The sequence below is a fragment of the Octopus sinensis genome, linkage group LG26 (genome assembly GCF_006345805.1).
Source record: "Octopus sinensis linkage group LG26, ASM634580v1, whole genome shotgun sequence".
Taxonomy (NCBI): Eukaryota; Metazoa; Mollusca; class Cephalopoda; order Octopoda; family Octopodidae; genus Octopus; species Octopus sinensis.
This window is the reverse complement of record NC_043022.1, coordinates 12,176,846-12,198,672: the sequence shown is the minus strand read 5'-3', so window position 1 is coordinate 12,198,672 and position 21,827 is coordinate 12,176,846. Positions and strand designations below refer to the sequence as shown.

The following is a 21,827-nucleotide window of genomic DNA, read 5'->3' as shown; positions in this document are numbered from 1 at the left end:
AGGCATTGGTCGGCCCGGGGCTATAGCAGAAGACACTTGCCCAAGATGCCACGCAGTGGGACTGAACCCGGAACCATGTGGTTGGTAAGCAAGCTACTTACCACACAGCCACTCCTGCGCCTATACAATAATTTATATACAATAATTCATTATTGTATACAATAATTTCATTATTATTATTATTATTATTATATGATACTGTTAAAGGAAAGAAAATACAGTTTATTAGCAGGTCGTTATCTCAGATACTGAGACATTTAACCAAAGAGTTAAGTTGTTGGTAGATACCTGGGAAGGTGATGGAAGGAAATCTTCTGGTTCACCTGTCACAGCCGGTTTCATCTGGTTCGTTCTGGTGGGACTCAACTGGCTGGGCAACCTGGGCAAGGGAGGTAACTGGCTGCTGTGATATTGCCTAAAAGGAAAATAGAAAATATCAGATGTGTGTGTGTGTGTGTGTCACTACCAACAACAACAATAGCAACAGGTGTGGAGGCACAATGGCCCAATGATTAGGGCAGCGAACTCGTGGTCGGAGGATCGCGGTTTCGATTCCCAGACCGGGCGCTGTGTGTGTTTATTGAGCGAAAACACCTAAAGAACCACGAGGCTCCGGCAGGGGGTGGTAGCGACCCCTGTTGCACTCTTTTACTCCAACTTTCTCTCATTCATACTTCCTGTTTCTTGTCCCCGACTTCCTACGCAACTGCTGAGCCTGGGTGCACATTCATCCATCCGTCGATGCTCTCAGTGTTGGGGGTTGACCTGCTTTCTCTTCTGCGGGTCTTATGAATAGCAAAGGACCACATTTCGGACTTCTCCCATCATGCGTGCTTGGGACGAAGACCATTCGCTCAACAGCAACAACAACAAAAACAACACCACTGCTACTGCCACTACTACTACTACTACTACTACTACTACTACTACTACTACAACTACTGCTACTACTACTACTACTGACCTTAGCAATTCTTCTTTGAAATTAAGAGTTCCAAACTGTTTGACAGGAACTGGTCTCATGACTGCAAAGTCACTGTCATCAACTTCGGATTGTGTCTCATTTCCGTTCTGCGTTTGCTGCTGCTGCTGTTCCTCCTCCTCCTTCTGATTTGGGGTTGGCATCGCTTTGGTGAACTGGAGAATGCTTGAGGTCTTTGTAGAGTCGCCAGTGTGGTGTCTGGCTGGTGCCGTGTCTTCAAGACGTTGGATGGTAATGCCAACCTAGGTGACAAATACATCGGAGGTTGAAAACAAAAACCAACAACAAAACAAAGCAAAAAAATTATTTCACAACTTAGAAATAACAAATATATCCATTATTTACATTTAATGGATATTTGCCCTCATCTTGTTTGTTGCTAACACAACATTTCGGCTGATATACCCTCCAGCCTTCTTCAGGTGTCTTCCTTAAAAAATCCTTAAAAATGTTTTAGTGTGAAGGCCGTGGCCATGCTGGGGCACCACTGCTGAAATTGGGGAAATTTCAAACCTGGGTTCTCATTCCTAAGGTATTTTTCAATGTTATTATTATCATTATTATTATTATTATTCAGGTCACTGCCTGGAATCAAACTCAGAATCTTGGGGTTAGTAGCCCGCGCTCTTAACCAATACGCCATATACCTTAGGAATGAGAACCCAGGTTCGAAATTTCCCCAAGACACCTGATGAAGGCTGGAGGGTATATCAGCTGAAATGTTGTGTTAACAACAAATAAGATGAGGACAAATATCCATCAAAATGTAAATAATGTAAATAATTCCTCATCTCTTAAATATAGAACAGAACAAATATATCATCATCCAAGTGTATGTGTGTGTGTGTGAGTGTATGTGTGCACATGTGTGTATATGTGTATGTATATGTGCATGTGTATGCATGTGTGTGTATGTGAGTGTGTATGCATGTGTGTATGTGCGCGTGTATGTGTGTGTGAGTGTGTATGTGTGTATGTATGGATGGATGCATGTAAGTATGCATGCATGCGTGTGAGTGTATGTTTGTGTCACCTTGTCTTGACACTGTGAAAGTTGTGAACCAGCATTACTCTCATACAAACAGTGTCATTCATTTCGAGTGTTCTACGAAAATGTTTGGCCAAGGGAAAAGTTACTTTGCTTGGTAACAGGTGTTGACAAGAAGTGCATTTCAGCCACAGATAATCTGCCTCAAAAGACTCTGTCCAACCCATGCAAGCATGGATAAGTGGATGTGAAAATGATGATGATGGTGATGGTGATGATGATAATCCTTGGCTTGGTCATGGTTGTGTGTACCAATACAGTATTATATATGCTTTGAAATATCCAAACAACCCTGAATACTTAATGACAGATTATCAAAGATAATACGGGCAATAGAAAAGAAATGTATTTTGAGAAAGAGAGAGAAGGGGAGAGAAAGATTCAAGGATAGGAGGGAGAGAGAGAGAGAGTCATAGAGAGAGAGAGAGAAAGCATCATGGACAGATGGAGAGAGAGAAAGAGTTACAGATACAGAGAAAGAGAGAGAAGGAGAGAGATGTGGACTTACCCCTCGTAGGGAGTTCACAGGTAGATGAAGGGCTTTAAACAACGTCATACACTCCCTGGCTATTCTGGCAGCATTGTCTGTAGCTATGGCAACACTCATAGCCCTACTGATATTGTTACATAAACCATGGCCTGAAATATAGGAAGAGAGAAAGAGAATCATCATCATCGTTTAACGTCCGTTCTCCATGCTAGCATGGGTTGGACGGTTCGACCGGGGATCTGGGAAGCCCTTATATTCCAACCTATGCTGGCATGGGTTGGGGAGGTCAACAGGATCCAATGGATCAGAGGACCACATCTGCCCCAGTGTCTCAGCTTTCACATGGTTTCCATGGCTTGGTACCCTTCCTAATGCCAACCACTTTACAGAGTGTAGGGTGGGTGCCTTTATTGTGGTGTCAGCAGCAAGGTTGGAAAATGGAGAGAAGAGAAACTACACCAAATTAAACTGGTATGTATTTTATCAACCCAGAAAGTATAAAACAGTGGTTCCCAACGTTTTTGCACTCGCGGCCCCTTACCCAAAAGCTTGAAACCCACATGACCCCTACTATCAGCAGAGCATAAAAAATGTAATTGATGAGTTGAAATTAATATTATCCCAAGTCATTCCTAGCAAGGATATGCAACCCATCTGCTAAGGCTTCGTGATCCCCCAAGGGGGTCAGAAACCACTGGTTGGGAACCCCTGATACAAAAGAAGAAGTTTATCTCAGCATTATTATTATTATTATTAATTATAATAATATGATTATGATGATGCCGGCAATGTTTGATAAGGAAAACTGATTTTTCTTATTTTGCGAACAATGATGACAAGGTACTGGTAATTAATAACTGGTAATTAATAACTGGTAATTAATCATTATAAGGACAAGATTGATGACTGATGGTTGCGATGATTGTGGTGATGATAGTGGTGGTGGTGGTGATGGTGGTGGTGGTAATGGCAGTGATGATGGTGATGATAATGAAGGAAATGATGATGATGATGATGATGATGACGGTGATGATGACAATGATGGAGATGGTGGTGATGATGATGATGATGATGATAGTGATGATGATGATGATGATGATGGTGGTGACAGTGGTGGTGGTGGTGGTGGTGTAGATGATGATGACAATGATGGTGATGGTGGTGATGATAGTGATGATGATGATGATAGTGGTGACAGTGGTGGTGGTGGTGTAGATGATGATGATGGTGACAGTGATGATGATGGAGATGATGGTGATGATGATGATGACAATGATGGTGGCAGTGGTGTTGATGATGGTGGTGGTGGTAACAACAACAACAATGATGAGGATACTGATACTGCTGACCACCCCCACCCCCATTATTCTCAATACAAATCAATGATGACCGTCTACTCACCCATATACTTGGCCGTCTCCAGGGGTGCATCTTCCCGTCGTACCATCAACTTCAAGGTTATAGATTTACCCCGTTTGTTCACATTCTTCAATCTTCTCTCCACTTCTCCAGACAGATTTAACAGGAAATCCTCCATATCACTTTCCTAATAACAACAACAACAACAACAAAATGATAATGATGATGATGATGATGATGATAACAACAACAACAACAACAATAATAATAATAACAACAATAAAATGATAATGATGATGATGGTGATGATGATAAAATAATAATAATAATAATAATAACAATAATAAAATGATAATGATGATGATGGTGATGATGATGATGATATAATAATAATAATAACAACAACAATAATAATAATAACAACAATAAAATGATAATGATGATGATGATGATGATATAATAATAATAATAACAACAACAATAAAATGATAATGATGATGATGATGATAATGATAATAATAATAATACTAACAACAACAACAATAATAAATTCTGGTTTTATTGGCCACAAGGGCTAACATAAATCAAAAAACATGTAAGGAAAAAACACAGGACGAAAAGTACAAAGGGTTTTGTCCAAAAAGAAATGTCCATGTAAACATATATATTCCTCCTTTCTTTATACTTTTGCATTTCTACGAAACTTTATTCCTCTCAAACTCTGTGGCTTACTTCAATTCTACTCTTATTTCTCTTCTTATACATTCTTATACATAAGAATACTGTACTACACCTACTAATAACTGATTCTGTTGCATGTGTGTACATGTGTATATGTATATGTGATGTATGTATATCATGTGACCGACCAGACCATCAGATGTTGCTACACATCGCTGGTCACAATGCGTTCGCATTGTTTTAGCTTTCGAATGTCGCCACCCTGCTGGGTAAGCGAGCAGGCCAACAGACAAAAGAGTGAGAGAAAGTTGTGGAGAAAGAGTACAGCAGGGATCGCCAGCACCCACTACCGGAGCCTTGTGGAGCTTTTTAGGTGTTTTCGCTCAATAAACACTCACAACGCCCAGTCTGGGAATCGAAACCGCGATCCTAAGACCGCGAGTCCGCTGCCCTGACCACTGGGCCATTGCGCCTCCACATGTATGTATATATATAGATATATATATACACACACACATAAATTAGCCCTCTGAACTTCTTAGACCCTCTTCTAAACTCTCTGACGAACCCTAGAGGCACATCCAAGTACCCTAATTTTATCGACTGATCACTACAGTACACTGAAAAGATGCGAACAACATGTGGGGTACCGTGACCTCACGGCAGAAACAGCTGTAAGACACTGTTTTGCTTTTTCTATTCTAGAAATTACTGGTACTTTATAGGTAAAACACTATCTTTACACATGTAGATGGATTCTCAGATCCCCTCCATTTTCTTCTTGTGATATATATATATATATGACCTCGTGAGTACTGCTGGAGATTTTTTTCCTCTGTCTTCCCTTCTCTGGATCTTTCCTTCTCCTATATTTCCGACGAAGAGCTCCGCTCGAAACGTTAAACCCTCCTTCTTCCCTTCTTTCCTGAGTGTCCAATAATACTTTATTTGTTCCACGTCATCGCGTTGTTGTGTTTTTTTTATGTTTTCTTGTTTGGATTAACTATATGTATATATATACACACATCACGTGATAATGTGAACAGCCAGACTCTCAGATGTTACACATCACTAGTCACAATGTGCTTTGCACCATTTCCAGTCTTCCGTGACAAGAAGTCTGGCCATGGGGAAATAGTACTTTGCTTGGAAACGAGTGAGGGTTGGTGACAGGAAGAGCATCCAGCTGTAAAAGAAATGAGTTTTGAAAGAGAGGGGGGGAAAGAGTGAGAGAAAGAGTCATAGACCCAGAGAAAGAGAGAGAGGGAGAGAGAGGGAGGGAGAAAGATGTGGACTTACTCTGCGTAAGGTACGTTATATCCATCTAACCCATTCTAGCATTAAAAAAAATGGACACAGAACAAATGAGAACACACACAGACCCACACACACTCACCTTAGTGAAGCGTATGCCATAATTTATCTCTGCTGACACTGACTTCCTGTTATGTTCCAACTCCAGCCTGCGGTTATCGATTCCTCGACAGCTGTTATATAACATCTGACCTGTTTTTTGACCAAAACTCTGCTGGAGCTTAACCAATGGAATCTTCTGCAAGTCCTCGCATGTCTCCACACTCAGGTGCTGTAATTTGTACATCATAGACCTACCAACACCTGGAGATTACAAAATTTAAATAATAATAATAATAATAATGGAGTGGTTGTATACTGTCAACTTAACGTGACAGTAGGGAATTACACCACTGCTGTTTAGCCCTAGGAAGCATCGACGCTTCCTGTCAGCTTCGACACATTTCCTGTGTCCTTATATATTTACGAAGGGGAGGCAAGTACCCCCAACAGCTAGGCCTGCATCTAGAGACACGCATGCTTCAGGGTCTTTGCCCAATTTCTATTATAGGCACAAGGCCTGAAATTTAGGGGAAGGATTAAGTCAACATGCAGTAGGATTGAACCTGAAAACACACAGTTGCAAAGCAAGCTTCTTAATAATCATACAACCACAACAAAGATAGATACACCGCTGTCAATGTTTACCTGGCAGACTTTTAACAAGTTGCTTCTGCATGAAAGCCTCCACTTCACGTTTTTCCACAAGAAACTGCCCGTTTGGCTTGGCACGGATTGTCGCCAATCTTGCTACCAAAATATTAGGACCTGAAACAAGAAGCAAAAGGTTAATCAAGGTGAAAGCATCGAATAGAAATGTCTACAATTTTAATCCCTGTCAATATTCTAACTTCCCCAAAAATGTGTCAAATATGTCACCACTGGTCACAGCTAGAAGATCGTTGAGATCATAGATCTGCTGGACCCAGGCTGACCTAGGGTTAAACAACAATTCCAATACTGATAACAGTAGCAATAACAACATCAATTACAACAATAGCAGCAGCAGTCTCCATTTCCAGTGACTTTGAGGGCCACCTCCCAGTGGTGTCGGGTGTCAACGAAGAGCCCCTCGACAACAACAAGACGACCAAAGTTTTTTTTTTTTCCAAGGCCTGGGGTCTCCCACCCCTAAGCCCTAAACCATCACCTAATCACCCTTACCCGTCTTGTTGCTTAACAACAGCAGCGGCAGCAGCAGTAGCAGCACTTCAAACACTACCACAGATACCATTGCCATCACTACCATCACCATTGTTAATTCCACCACTGCCACCACCACTACCACACCACCATAGTCATTGTCTTCACGACCACTATCACCACCACCACCAACACCACTAATGGTCATCATGAACCATCACCATCACCACTACTACCACCACCATGCCCACTATTATAATCATCATATCATGCATCCGCTTTTCCATGCTGGCATGGGTTGAGCTAATCCTAGCAGCGCTAAGCAAGTTCTTACTCATTGCTACAACCCACCCAGATGGGTCAGGAGGCTAAACCTTCCTCATACTTTCTACCTTCAGCTTGGCTTCCACAACTGGATGCTCTTCCTGTCAATAACCACTTTACAGAGCATACTGAATATATTTTTATTCTAATAATCAACAACATTAATTACTTCCAACCAAAGCAACATTAACCCTTTCGTTACTGTATTTATTTTGAGATGCTCTGTGTTTCTTTCAATTACTTTAAATATAACAAAAGAATTTAGTAAAATAACTTAGTTATCATGAAGCTAGTGTTAGGAACATTAATTGTGGCTAAGGTTTGGTGGAAGATTTTAATTCAAAACTTATGAAAACAAGACATTTGTACTCAGAACCAGAGCCGGTTTCAGCCAAGTTGGTAACGAAAGGGTTAATTAGTGCAACAACAAGGACTTACCAAGGCCAGCCGATGCTGTACATCCAGTTTTATCAAAGATTTCTTGTCTGAGAACAGAAATGAAGTCCTTCAGAGCCACACCAGTTTCCTGTAGAATTCCACGACAGTCAACAAACATTTCGTCACAGCTGATCGCTTCAATATCATGTGTATAGCTGCAAGAAATATATCAAAAAATACATTTATATCCTCACAACTGTTCTTCGTCATCTCCTCCCTCCACAACCCACACCTATTTCCTTCACCCAAATTAATATTCACTGCATCCACACTCTTTTGTCACACTCTAACATATTTATCTACCCCGATTCTCTCTCTCATATTTACCATGTGTCTTGAAGGCTCACCACCACATCTCTCTCTCTCTCTCTTTCCAGCTAGGGAAACCATGTATTCACCTCTTAACCATTTTGATACCAACCAGGCTGAAACCGCCTCTGGCTCTATAGTACCAATGTTTTGTTTTCATAAGTTTTGAATTAAAATCTTCCACTAAACCTTAGTCATAATTTATGTCCCAAAAACTAGCTTAATGATACTAAGTTATTTTACTAAATTCTTTGTTATATTTAAAATTCATTGAAAGAAACACAGAGTATCTCAACAGAAATACAGTAACAAAAGGGTTAAGCAAGGTACTTGTTCTTCTCTTTATCATATTTTCACATCTTCCAATATTTTATGTCATTCAGTTGGTGGTGGTGGTGGTGGTGATGGGGGTCTTTTTCTATGTGTACTTGGTGACATCTCATGCTGATGCTATGAAGAAGAGCACCCTGTTCACAGTGTAAAGTAGTTGGTGTTAGGAAGGGCATCAGACCATAGAATCCAAACCAAAGCTGACATTGGAGCACAATGTCACCCTCTGGCTATAATAAAAGACACCTGCTGAGAATGCCAAGCAGTGGGACTGAACCCATGACTGCATGGCTGGGAAGCAAGCTATCATCATCGTATTAATGTCCACTTTTCCATTCTTGCATGAGTTAAGATGGAATTCGTTGAGGCAGATTCTCTGAGGCAAGATGTCCCTCCTGTTGCCAACTCTCATTTGCTTCCAAGCAAGACCATATTCTCTCCATGGCTTGACATGTTTTCAAGGGCATCTGAAAATAGGGGAAAAAAAACCTACAACAAATTTTCTCTGATCCATGCAAACATGAAAAAGAGGATGTTAAATGCTGACAATGATGAAATGTGTGTGTGCATGAGTGTATATATCATCATCATCATCGTTTAGCATCTACTTTCCATGCTGGCATGGGTTGGATGGTTCAACTGGGGTCTGGGAAGCCAGAAGGCTGCACCAGGCCCAGTCTGATCTGGCAGCGTTTCTATGGCTGGATGCCCTTCCTAACGCCAACCACTCTGTGAGTGTAGTGGGTGCTTTTTACATGCCACCGGCACGGGGGCCAGGCATATATATATTGGCCTGCTTACTTAGCCAGCGGGGTGGCGTAATTTGAAGGCTAAAACAATGCGAAGCGCATTGTGACCAGCGATGTGTAGCAACATCTGATAGCCTGGTCGGTCACGGTGATATATATATATATATATATATATATATATATACACTTGTGTGTGTGTGTGTGTGTTTACAAGATGGGATTCTTTCAGTTTGTATCGATCAAATTCACCCACAAAGCTTTATTTAGCCCTAGGGTATAACAAAAGACACTAGCCCAAAATAGCATGCAGTGCTACTGGATTCAAAGCCATATGATTGCAAAGTGAATGTCTTAACCACATCGCCATGCATGCACCTAAATCCTGTTGAATGTTAAATAATGATCAAATACATGGGTTCAAACCTCAACCCAAGCTGCAGAAAATACCTTCATGGTACCTAAATACAAAATTCAGATTTAAGGGAAACTGAAATTATACCTTGCAACTGTATCATAAAGGATCTTCGACACTGCTTGGTATTTGTCAAATTCATAGGGAATGGTTATGATGTCTGGGCAAAGTTTAAGAGCATCTCCAACAAACATTCCATTCTTGAGGCCAAACTGGAATTGGTAAACAACAATCAATGTGAGTAAAATCCAATATTTAATCAATGAATAACCGAAGAGATGCTGTTGTGGACTTCCACCTCGGCATCGGAAACTCAAAGTTTTATCTTGGCTATTGAATAATTGTCATATATTATTTTACAGATATATAAGGCTATTAGTCACAAATATTTCATGGAGCTACTAATATTGATCACAAAGGTATGATGGAGCTGTTGGTCACAAAGGTATTTAATTGCATTTTTTAAAGCATTAATAAAATGAAAGAAAATTTAAAGATAGAAACATTTTGCCCTGCCAAGGGTATTAACCATTATTATTAACCAATATTATGTATATCAAATATTAACTAGTATTTCTAACTACCAGTATTACTAACGAATATTTACAGGTATTACTAATGAATACTAGCCTGTATTATTAACCGATACTCCCCACTGTTACTAACTAACCCTAACCATACTACTAACCAATGCCTACCCAGCATTACTAGTCTATACTAACCAGTTTTACTAACCAATAATAAGCAATATTACAAATCAATTCTAACCAATATTACTAACCTGTACCTCACTAGTATTACTAACTAGACTTACTAACCAATACTAACCATTATTAATAAAACCAATATTACTAACCTGTACATAACTAGTATTACGAACTAGACTTACTAACCAATACTAACCAATTTTCAATATAAAAAGTCGTTAACTCACTTGACGAGCAACGTAGTTACAGGAAGCAATCTCAGACAAAGAATTAAAACTCTGCTTATTAACAGAATGTCTCTTCTCGTTTGAAGTATTCTCGAGGTCTTCATCTTTTTCCTCTGCTTCACTCCCTTCCTCTTCATCTTCAAATTCTTCATCCAGAGCTAAAGTGTTTCTCTGACACGTATTCGGTCCCATTTTCTTCAAAGCATTTTCTTGACGGCGTTTTGACCACTGCTGTCTTTCGTAATCCAAGTCTACACCAGGATTATTCTCCTTTGGCCCCTTTTTCCGACTATGGGTCACAGCTACAGGCTTATCTGGAAAATATTTTCTTGTTTAGTTTATTAACGCATTACAAAATAAACACAAAATTAATTAATTATGATAAAATACTGTTTGACAGCTTTACAAATTTACACATTTTAAGGGACCACATGAAACTACAAGGGAGTTTTTATGGAATCACTTAATGTATAAAACTTTAACAATCATAAGTCACTAGTGTCGTTAAAATAGGGATCACATGAAGCGGGAGGTGGGGTGCTTGCATGTAATCACTAGCTAAGTCTGGCTTTCTCAACAAACTCTCTACTGTCCTTAATTAGGGACCAAATGAGTTGATGAGGAACTTTGTATGTAATCACTAGGTATGCTACATGTATCTGCCTAATCTTTCTCAACAAACTCTCTGCTGTCTTAAAAATACGGACCACATGAGGCCCAGGCGTTGCTGTGTGGTGAAGAAGTTTACTTCCCAACCATGTGGTCTAAGGTTCAGTCCCAGGGCACAGTACCTTGGGCAAGTGTCTTCTACTATAACCCAAGCTGACCAAAACCTTGTGAGTGGATTTGGTAGATGGAAACTGCAAAAAGCCTGTTGTATATATGTATATATATATCGGGCATGGCTGTGTGGTTAGGGAGCTTGCTTCCTAGCTACATGGTTTCGGGTTCAGTCCCACTGCGTGGCACTTTGGGTAAGTGTCTTCCACTATACCCCGAAGCCGACCGGAGCTTTGTGATTGAATTCGGTAGGTGGAAGTTACTGCCGTGTGTGTATGTGTGCGTATAGCTGCTCAGTGCCTCTCCGAAAGAGAGAGAGGGATATATGAATGTATGAGAGTGTGTGAATATGTGTTTGTATGGTTGTAAATAAGCATCTTCATCAAACAAGTGATATTGTTCATTTCCAGTCTCCCAGAGAAAACATATCTGGCCATGGGGACATATTACCTTCCTCGAAAGGGCATCCATTTGTGGAAAACCTGCCTCGACAAATTCCATTTGACCCATGCATGCAAGAAAAGGTGGATGTTAAATGATGATGAAAGTGGTTGGTGTTTTGAACGGCATCCAGCTGTAAAAACCTTGCCAAAACTGACCTCGCCCATGCTTGTGCCACGTAAAAAGTACCGAGTACACTCTGCTGAGTGGTTGGTGTTAAGAAGGGCAGCCAGCTGTAAAAATCCTGCCAAAACAGTCACAGAAGTCTGGTGCAGGTTTCGGCCTGGCCAGCTCTTGTGAAACCGTCCCACCCATGCTAACACGGAAGACGGACGTTAAACGATGATTATGATGATGATGATGATGATGATGAGTTTTTATGCAGTTTCTGGACCTGATTAATGTAGCAACTAGATCTTCTCAGACAAAAATCTCATAAAAAGAAGATATTCCTCAATCAGGACAAATATATAAATTTACAAAAGTATCCGACCCATGCAGGTCGTGCACTGACAGACACAAAAGAAGGCAAAAACAAAAAATGCACGTTACCTTTCAAATGGGGACGATCTCTCATTGCAACAGCAACAAAAAAGGAGTCCATATCAATGTGCATAATGGAATCTGTAAGTGATGGTGACTGCACCTTACTGCACACATCTTTTAGTTTCTGTCTTCCGGGAAATTCCTTGGTATTCGATGACTTTAGTTTATTCACATAATCTTTCCATTCGGCCTTCCAGGTGGAAAGATGATGGAGTCGAGAGTTGGTGTAAAACTGCTGGAGGTAGTTTGGATCCCGGGCAGTTTGGGCTCGAGAACTGCCCGTGTGTTGGACACCTGTGGGTAATATGGAAGCAGAAGGTATCGTACGGGGGTTCGGCAAGTGCATTAGTCACATAAAAGGGTGTGTTGGGTAGCTTGTAGGTGCATAAGACATTACACTTAGTACACATGTATAGCTAGTATATCAGGAACATGGGGATGAATTGGGTACCTAAGGGGTGCATAAGACATTATGCTTAGTACCCAGAAATGGGCAAAGCATAAGGAATTTAAAGAGGTGTACAGTGTACCTTGTGGTGGTGGTGGTGAGGATGATGGGGGGAGGATGAGGAGGAGGGAGGGGGAGGAGTTATTGCTGCAATTCTGCAGTTGGTTTCCAAATCGGTATGAGTCAGATAGAATATCATGATCTTCTAAGTCAGTCCTTATTTGGAATTAATGCTCTCCTACATAAGTTGTGGACAACATCTTGTTCACAACCCATCTTCTATCGACCAAATTCTTCCATCAACTTCCTGTGTCACTCCATTTACCCTGCTTCACTCCCCCCCACACACATACACTGAACTGATATTCCTTTACATCCAACTCATTCCCTATTTCTAATCATCTCTCACACTACTCTCGCACATCCATCTTTTCTTCTCCTCTCTTCTATTCCCTTTCTCACATTCACCTTGTGCCTTAACCTCATCCCTCTTTCTCTCCCTCTCTCTTTCCAGTAGGACAAGCCATGCATTCACTCCTTCAGCAAGACACCCTAATCCTGCCCCTCTATCATAGTCACTTACCCCTCACTTCTATAACCAACTCAACTGAGGTAGGGGTCTTGTCTTGTGGGTATTTAATTATTTCTTTACTACCAACAAGGAGCTAAACAAGGTCAGATATCAACCCCAGTGCGTAACTGGTACTTAATTTATCTACCCCGAAAGGATGAAAGGCAAAGTCGACCTCGGCGGAATCTGAACTCAGAACGTAACGGCAGACAAAATACAGCTACGCATTTTGTCCGACGTGCTAACGTTTCTGCCAGCTCGTGGGTATTTAATGACCTCATAAGTACTGGTGCCACGTAAAAGGCACCCAGCACACTCTGTTAAGTGGTTGGCATTAGGAAGGTTATCCAGCCATAGAAACCATGCCAAAACAGACATTAGAATTTGACACGGCCCTTTGGCGTGTCTCTTCATGTTGGATGGTCCAGACTTACACTAGCATGAGAAGAAGGGTAAAAGGGCTGGATGGATGATGATGATGATGATGGTGGTGGTGATGATGATTCTAACTGTAACAAACCTGTATTTGTTGATAAAGTTGTGGTGGTGTTGATGCTGCTATCGTTGTTGTTGTTGTTTGGTGGTAATGTGTCAACTTTCTTCACATGATCAGTAACGACAATTTCATCTTCTTTCTCAGAGTCGGAGGATACGACGATCAACGTAGGACATTCTTCAGAAGGCGTAACTGTCGTTGTCGTTGTCGTTGTTGTTGTCATTGACGTTGCCTTGGTTACAGCAGACAGAGAAACAGCCTCTGTTAAGACCTCATTTTTAGTTGAGATGTTGGTTTTACATTTCGTTTCCTGATTAGATTCTTGAGACAAGTTGTCTGAGCTGGAGAAGAAGAGATCATCAGAACTTCCACTGTGGACAATCTTTAGCTCAGGGGGACCACTTCTCTCCTAGTTTAATTAAAGAAATTAATGACAGAGGCTGTAATTTTAAATGAACAAATAATGATATTTATTAAGGAAAAAATATCAAGAGGTTTAGATACACTTCCTGTCACCAAACCTCACTTATTTCCAAGCAAGGTGTTATTTCCCCATGACCAGACATGTTTCCATGGTAGATTGCAAACGAAGAGCGCTACATGTGACGGTGACACTTGGTTACAACTATCACATCAAGATGAAGAAGGCAGTGAGCTGGCAGAATCGTTAGTATGCTTAGCAGCATTTTGTCTGTCTCTATGTTCTGAGTTCAAATTCCGCCGAGGTTGACTTTGCCTTTTATCCTTTCAGGCTCAATAAAATAAGTACCAGTTCATCATTGGGGTTAATTGAATTGACTAGGAACTTTTCACAAAACTGCTGGCCTTGTGCCAAAATTAGAAACCAATATCAAGATGAGGAGTCTCACATCATTATTTAACGTCTGTTTTCCATGCTGGCATAGGTCGGACAGTTTGACATGGAGCTTTCAGACGGGGGTGCTGTCCGGACTCCAGTTGTCTGTTATAGCATGGTTTCTATGGTTAGATGCCTTTCCTAATGCCAACCACTTTACAGAGTGTACTGAGTGGTTTTTACACACACACACACATGCATATCTATCTATCTATCTATCTATCTATCTCATAACCCATGGCCTCAGTCCACTTATGCATAGCTTTCCTTCTTGGGACACAAAACTCTACTTATGAAGACTTGTTGAGGCAAGTGAAAATCAAAATCAAAATCGATCAGCATCAATGGAAATTGTATCTGTGATACCAGTGCCGGTGGCACATAAGAGAACCATCCAAACGTGGCCGCTGCCAGTGCTGACCCGACTGGCTTCCGTGCCGGTGGCTCGTTAAAAGCACCGACCGATCGTGGCCGGTACCAGACTCCCCTGGCACCTGTGCTGGTGGCACGTAAAAAGCACCCACTACACTCACAGAGTGGTTGGTATTAGGAAGGGCATCCAGCTGTAGAAACACTGCCAGATCAGACTGGAGTCTGGTGCAGCCTCCTGGCTTCCCAGACCCCGGTCAAACCGTCCAACCCATGCTAGCGTAGAAAACAGACGTTAAATGATGATGATATATATATATATATATATATACGATGAGCTTCTTCCAGTTTCTTTCTACCAAATCTGGTAGGCTTCTTTTGGTGTCCATCTACCAAATCCACTCACAAGGTTTTAGTTGGCCCAGGGTTATAGAAGAAAACATTCGCCCAGGGTGCCATGCACTGGAACCAAACCCAAGACGGTTGGGAAGTAGGGGTCTCAACCACAGAGCCATGGCTGCACCTTAATGTCAGAGCTTATTACTTACTTTTACCTCAGTGTTGTTGTTGTTGCTGGATGGTGTTGACGTTTCTGTCAGATGAAAGTCCCTAGAAGCCTCCAAATGAGTTGGTCCCTCTTTCGATGCCTCAGCCTTGGGGAGAGAAGTGGAAAACTGTGCAATTCCTCTTTGCATCTTGGACTGAGCTGAGTAGAGCAGAAATGGTTGGCATGGTAGCAATCTTTCAGCTTCAATACTGTAGAAATAACAAGATAACCATAACATCAGCAATAATAATAATAATAATAATAATAATAATAATGATGATGAATAATGAATAATAATAATAATAATAATAATAATAATGATGAATAATAATAAGAGCATTATTGCTGTGAAAACAACATCTATCCATGAATTTATTTATTTATTAATTTTTAAATACATATTTTATCAGTGAATTTGCGTGTGTAATCTGGGAATGCATACAATAAGCTTCTCTGCCCTAGGTGTATGGAAAACACTCGGTGAGAAATGGAAAGAAATTTGAAGAAAGAAGGAAAAAACATAATAATAATAATAATAATAATAATCATCGTCATCGTTTAATGTCCATTTTCCATGCTGGCATGAGTTGGACGGTTTGACTGAGGACTGGCAAGCCAGGATGCTGCACCAGGCTCCAATGTGATCTGGCAAGGTTTCTACAGCTGGATGCCCTTCCTAATGCCAACCACTCCAAGAGTGTGGTGGGTGCTTTTTACATGCCACCAGCATGGGACCAGTCAGGTGACAGGAAGGACATAGTAATCCTGCCTCAATAAACTCTGCCCAACCCATGTAAACATGGAAATTTATTTTATTTTATTTTATCTAGTTTCAGCTCACGAGCTGTGGCCATGCTGGGGCACCGCCAAATGTGAACATTAAAACAATGATGATGACTGAAGCTGTTCCAGTTACAATCAGTTACAAATGAAACAGAAAAAGCAGGGTTACCTCTTTAGTATCCAGTCAGGGTGAACAACTTTGTAATTCCTGAGGGCAGCAATCTTGCTTTGAGCTAAATTGGTTGTAATTATGTGCGTGACGTTCTTCTTGCTCAGGTACATCTCCCAATGTCCTCCATGGATCATCATCAATCGTTTCAGCTCATCACTGCTTGGTTCTGCCAATACAAACACATTTCACTCATCACTTGGTAACAATTACACAACTTTTGTTTGTATACAATGCTTTTGCTGTTTAGCCCAAGGTCAATCCAGCCCCAGCAGACCTATGAGTAAAAGTGCTTCAGCTGTCATCCATCCCATCTTTTGTTCAGACATGGTGTATCTAGGGTTACATTATCTTAAGTGTTGTTTAACCCTTTAGTGTTCAGATTACTCTGTTAAATGTAATATTTTTTTACTCAATTGTTTTGAATTAATCATGCATTATCTTATAGCTTTGAGGTTTCAATGATGTGATTGTTTATTTTTAGAATGACATTGTAGGGTAGGTGTGAGAGGCTAGATATGGCTAGTTGGAATATAAAACATGTAGAATATCTGGGCCAGATATGGCCGGTTTAAACACTAAAGGGTTAAGCCTAGATTAGCTTTGATCAAACAAACCTATGTTCAAAGATGTTCCAGTCACGACCAATCCATCTTTTGTTCAGACACTGTGTATTTAGAACTACATCATCCCTGTTGTTGTTTTTAACCCAGATCAGCCCTGATCCAGCAAACCTATGATTAAAATGTTCCGGCCATGACCATCTCATCTTTTGTTCTGACATACTACATCTAGGATTACATCAGCACATCAATCAAAAAGGGAAATAATAACAATTAGGATAATTTGGATTTTTCTCAGATAAATGAAGTGAAATAATATTTTAAAAAAACACATTAAAAAAATAAAAAATAAGCATAGGAGAAAGGAGTTGAGAAGACTTACTTGTATAACCATTAATGTATATTGTTACGTCTTTGAAGATATCTGAACAATGGCTTGTCTTCTGTAACTCACTAAAGGCAACGGACTGGAATTGGTCGTTCAATTTCTTCTTCTTGGCATTCATATAACCACCCTGTAACAGATGATGTGGTACACATATACACACACACATTACATACGATCAACATCATCATCATCATCATCATTTAACTGTTTTCCATGTTTGCATAGACAGACAGAATTTGTTGAGGTAGATTTTCTTCAACTGGATGCTCTTCCTGTTGCCAACCCTCACCTGTTTCCAAGCAACAGTAGAGAAAAATATCGTGTTTACCCACCATCAGTTGTTAGTTGTCGGAGCACTGCATTCTTCAAAACTTCCATGCTTTCTGAGATTCGCCAACACTACACCTGATCTTCTCTTCCCCTCCATACACACACAAGCATGTATCTGACTCATACATTGTTCGCTTTCCAGACATTTGTACATTACTGCATACACTTTATATGCACTTTCTGACAAGTTGTGGTGCACCTGAGCACTGTATACAATAATTTCATTATTATTATTTGTCTTGACATTACATGATGGTTGTAAATAAACATCATTGTCATACAAGCAAAATTGTTTGCTCCCAGTCTTCCATGAAAAACATATCTAGCTATGGCAAAATACTACCTTACTTGGGAAAAGGTGAGGGTTGGCAACAGGAAGGGCATCATCAGGCCGTAGAACATTTGCCTCCACAAATTTCATCCGACTCTTGTGAGCATGAAAAAGTGGATGTTAAATGATGATGATGGCGAATATATGTGTGTGTGGGGGGGTTAATTACAAGGATAACGAACGCGAGTATCTTATAGCAGTTGTTTAAGTTGTCAAAATGATACAACGTGTGTTCAGTACTGTCCTATTTCATTTACTGAAAGTCTCCAAAATAAATTCGTTTTGTTTTAGGGATTAAGATGTAAAAAAAAGTTCCTCAAATTCTTGTGTTTTCAACAAGGAAGATTATGATTATGTCCGAATATAGATAAACTTTTCAAATTTATTGTTTTCCTTGCCTTTAATTTTTATCTTTTTCCATTTTCGAAAAACTTTTTTTCTTCTTTATTTTATAAAGCAAAACTTCAAATGTTGATCGTTTACGATAATTTCCACTTTTAATTTGTGGTGATGAACCCAAAGTATGTTACGTTTTTGCATTAGTAAATGGAAACATAATTAAAAATTTTTTTAAAAAGACAGAAAACAGTTTTAAATTTCTTAACGTTAATTAATTTTTTATTAAAAAAACAAAATTTTAAAAGAAATTTGGAAGAGATTCCGAATCTCCGATGACCAAATTTATAAAGAAAAATCTGAAGACGTTAATTTTTCTATGTGTAATATTTAAAAAATAGATAAAAGGACAACCCCTCCTCCTTTAAACGATTATGGTTGCAGTTTATTTAAAACTTATGAGAGACAGAACTTAGGCCCAAAGCCTGACACTGTGGGGCAGGGGAACTTGTCAATTACACCCGACCTCAGTACATGACTGGTACTTATTTTAGCAAGAAGGAAAGACAAAGTCGACCTCGGCAGAATTTAGAAATAATAATAATAATAATTAATTCTTTTTATTGGCCGCAAGGGCTGACACACATGATTGGTAAACATAAAGGGACAAAACAGGACGAAAGGTTACAAAGGGTTTTGTCAGTTTGTGAAAAAAATCGAGTAAAAACTGTATAACAATCAAATATAACAACGAAAAACTCCCAAAAGGGGGAGGCGTTACGAAAGGTTCCTGGTGGAAAAAAACCCATAAAAGCCAACGGGAGCCTGGTCAAGAAGGGGTGTAGAGAGTCCCCTTTCTTCTCCTTTTACATTACCTTTTTCTTTGAAATCACAGGCGAAACCTGAGAACTGGTCCATTTATACAGGCCATTCTCGCACAATTCACCCACCTTTCATAAAACTTGCTATCGGACAGCACTCTCCCCTCTAACCTCATCTTCCTTTTCAAGTGAAACTTGAAAAAGTTGATGAGGCCTTGACCAAAGAGGAAAGTAGAAGAAGAAGAAGAAGTTGATTTAATAATAATAATAATAATCCTTACGTGTTTTCCCCAACCGTCGACATCGTTCACAGATTTTCTGTCTTGAAGCCAGAATCGGGTTTTCCCCCGTCGTTTGGCCAAATTCTTGCCTCTGTTGCTGGCCATCTTTATCACACGATCATCGATCACCAACAAAAACCAAACAGTCCAGCTTCATCTCCACAAATATTGCAACATTTCTATTTACAGAACAATTTTCAAGACGAAGTTTCTGTTTGTTGTGTAGAACCGGTGTTGTGCACAGTTTTCCCCGGTGTAAATATCTTGCAAGTTCCTCATTTTTCTAATACTCGTTTGATTTTGTTCACCTATATTCTTCTCGCTCTACCTTTTCGCATATTTGCATTTTTTAATTTATATATATTTTCTTCGTGAATTTCTGGAGCTATCAGTTTCTTTACAATACTGAAAACCGAGTACGTTTGTTCTTTAAATACTTTCATTATTGGGCATGTTTAATACATGCATACAAGCGTAGTAACCGTCAAAAATGACGGTTTATTAAAAGACACCCTTAAAGGATGAAAGTTAAAGTTCGACCATGACAAGATTTGAACTCATAAAGTAAAGAACTAGGACAAATACCACAAGGTATCTCTTTCCTATGTTCTAACAAATTCTGCCAGCTCACCACTTGAGAAAACAATAGCATTCATGAAAACGAAGAAAATAATATGAAAAACAACAAAAATGGACTTCTACACTATCTGTCCACTAAATTCACTCACAAGGCATTGGCCCAGGGCTACAGTAGAAAAAAACCCTCGCCCAACAAGCCACACGGTGGGACTGAACCTGAAACCATATGGTTGCAAAGCGAGTTTCTTAACCACACATTTATGCCTGCACCTGAATATTAACTAAATTCAAATTTTTTGTTTCTGGAAATATATTTTTAATTGGTGGTTGATTTTTTTGCATCTAGAATCAAGAAAACAAGAGATTTTGTGTGTCCGTGTGTCTTATTAAATGCTACAAAACTTAGTCCAGTGCAAGGGAGACAACTATTGTTGGTTTAAAACTAATCAAAATATTTATTAAGAAAAGAAGAAAAAATAGTAAATGTATAAAAGATGAAATTATCGAGAGAAAAAACCCCAATAACTATCTCACCAAGGAAACAAAGAGAAAAAAAGGGGAATTAAGCAGCAGATGGTGGGAGGAGGGTAACGGGTTGTATACCTATTTCTTTATTTCCCACAAGGGGCTAAACACAGAGAGGACAAACAAGGACAGACAAAGGGATTAAGTTGATTATATCGACCCCAGTGCGTAACTGGTACTTAATTTATCGACCCCGAAAGGATGAAAGGCAAAGTTGACCTCGGCGGAATTTGAACTCAGAACGTAGCGGCAGACGAAATACGGCTACGCATTTCGCCCGGCGTGCTAACGGTTCAGCCAACTCGCCGCCTAGATAAAATTATCGAGAGAAAAACCCGATATCTGCCTCACTAAGGAAACAAAGAGAAAAAAAGGGAGGGGATTAAGCAGCAGATGGTGGGAAGAGGGTTACGGGTTGTATACCCCCAGAAGAAATTATGGGTTCAGCCGCACCTTGCGAACGTTAATTGCAAAGGTGTTGCCGCGCAGAATGATCGGCGACACACACTGCAACACCCACCCGCACCTCGCGGAGCTCATTTCTCGGACGGGTTCATTATCTCGATTTTGCAGAGGAAATCGGCAGAATGGGGTCTGAGAACACGAGGACGCAAACTGATCGCGACCAGTAAGGCTCCTGTATTTGTTGATCTTTCTCTCCTTTGCGTTACGGGCGGCGATATCCGGGTTTGGAGCTGATGCGGCGAGGTTGAAACCGGAGAACATGTCGCATCACGTCGCGTCTCAGATTGGGGATCTGCTTCCGTCGGGGCCGCTCCTCGTCCCCGCAGTTATAGACGTATAGGCTCCAGCTGTCACAGGAAGCTAGCCGCGTCAAAATGCATTCTAATTATATCATTCGGAGACATAATTGGTTTAAAATGCCTCTCAGAACAGCCACCTTAAATATTGTTTACAGTTTAATTCTTCCAATTTCAATTGAATAAATAAACATTTTGAGTACACACACACACACACACATATATATATATCCAATTAGGTTGTCTCTCTTATAATAATATAATAATAATGAAATTATTGTATACAGTGCTCAGATGCACCACAACTTGTCAGAAAGTGCATATAAAGTACATGCAGTAATGTCAGAAAGTGCA

General features: G+C 40.1%; 1 protein-coding gene across 3 annotated transcripts in view; it reads right to left on the bottom strand.

Annotated features, from left to right (window-relative positions):
• The window catches only part of LOC115224752 (DNA repair protein REV1-like), a 28,119-nt gene extending 8,249 nt beyond the window's left edge, over positions 1–19,870 (bottom strand). For 2 of the 3 annotated variants that reach the window (XR_005003939.1, XM_029795644.2), the window contains exons 1-15: positions 19,609–19,869; positions 17,504–17,636; positions 16,559–16,727; positions 15,608–15,815; positions 13,859–14,243; positions 12,326–12,613; positions 10,553–10,866; positions 9,706–9,830; positions 7,819–7,973; positions 6,562–6,681; positions 5,957–6,177; positions 3,922–4,066; positions 2,539–2,669; positions 965–1,224; positions 289–415 (exon numbers count right to left, since the gene is read on the bottom strand). Coding sequence is in view for 2 of the 3 variants with exons in the window: in XM_029795644.2 (XP_029651504.1) it covers positions 289–415; positions 965–1,224; positions 2,539–2,669; positions 3,922–4,066; positions 5,957–6,177; positions 6,562–6,681; positions 7,819–7,973; positions 9,706–9,830; positions 10,553–10,866; positions 12,326–12,613; positions 13,859–14,243; positions 15,608–15,815; positions 16,559–16,727; positions 17,504–17,636; positions 19,609–19,713 (2,886 nt within the window). In the remaining variant the exon portion in view is untranslated. Of the gene's footprint in view, positions 1–288; positions 416–964; positions 1,225–2,538; positions 2,670–3,921; positions 4,067–5,956; positions 6,178–6,561; positions 6,682–7,818; positions 7,974–9,705; positions 9,831–10,552; positions 10,867–12,325; positions 12,614–13,858; positions 14,244–15,607; positions 15,816–16,558; positions 16,728–17,503; positions 17,637–19,608 lie in introns of all 3 variants that reach the window. The other variant, XM_036513680.1, reaches the window with a different exon arrangement.
• Between the last annotated feature and the right edge of the window lie 1,957 nt (positions 19,871–21,827).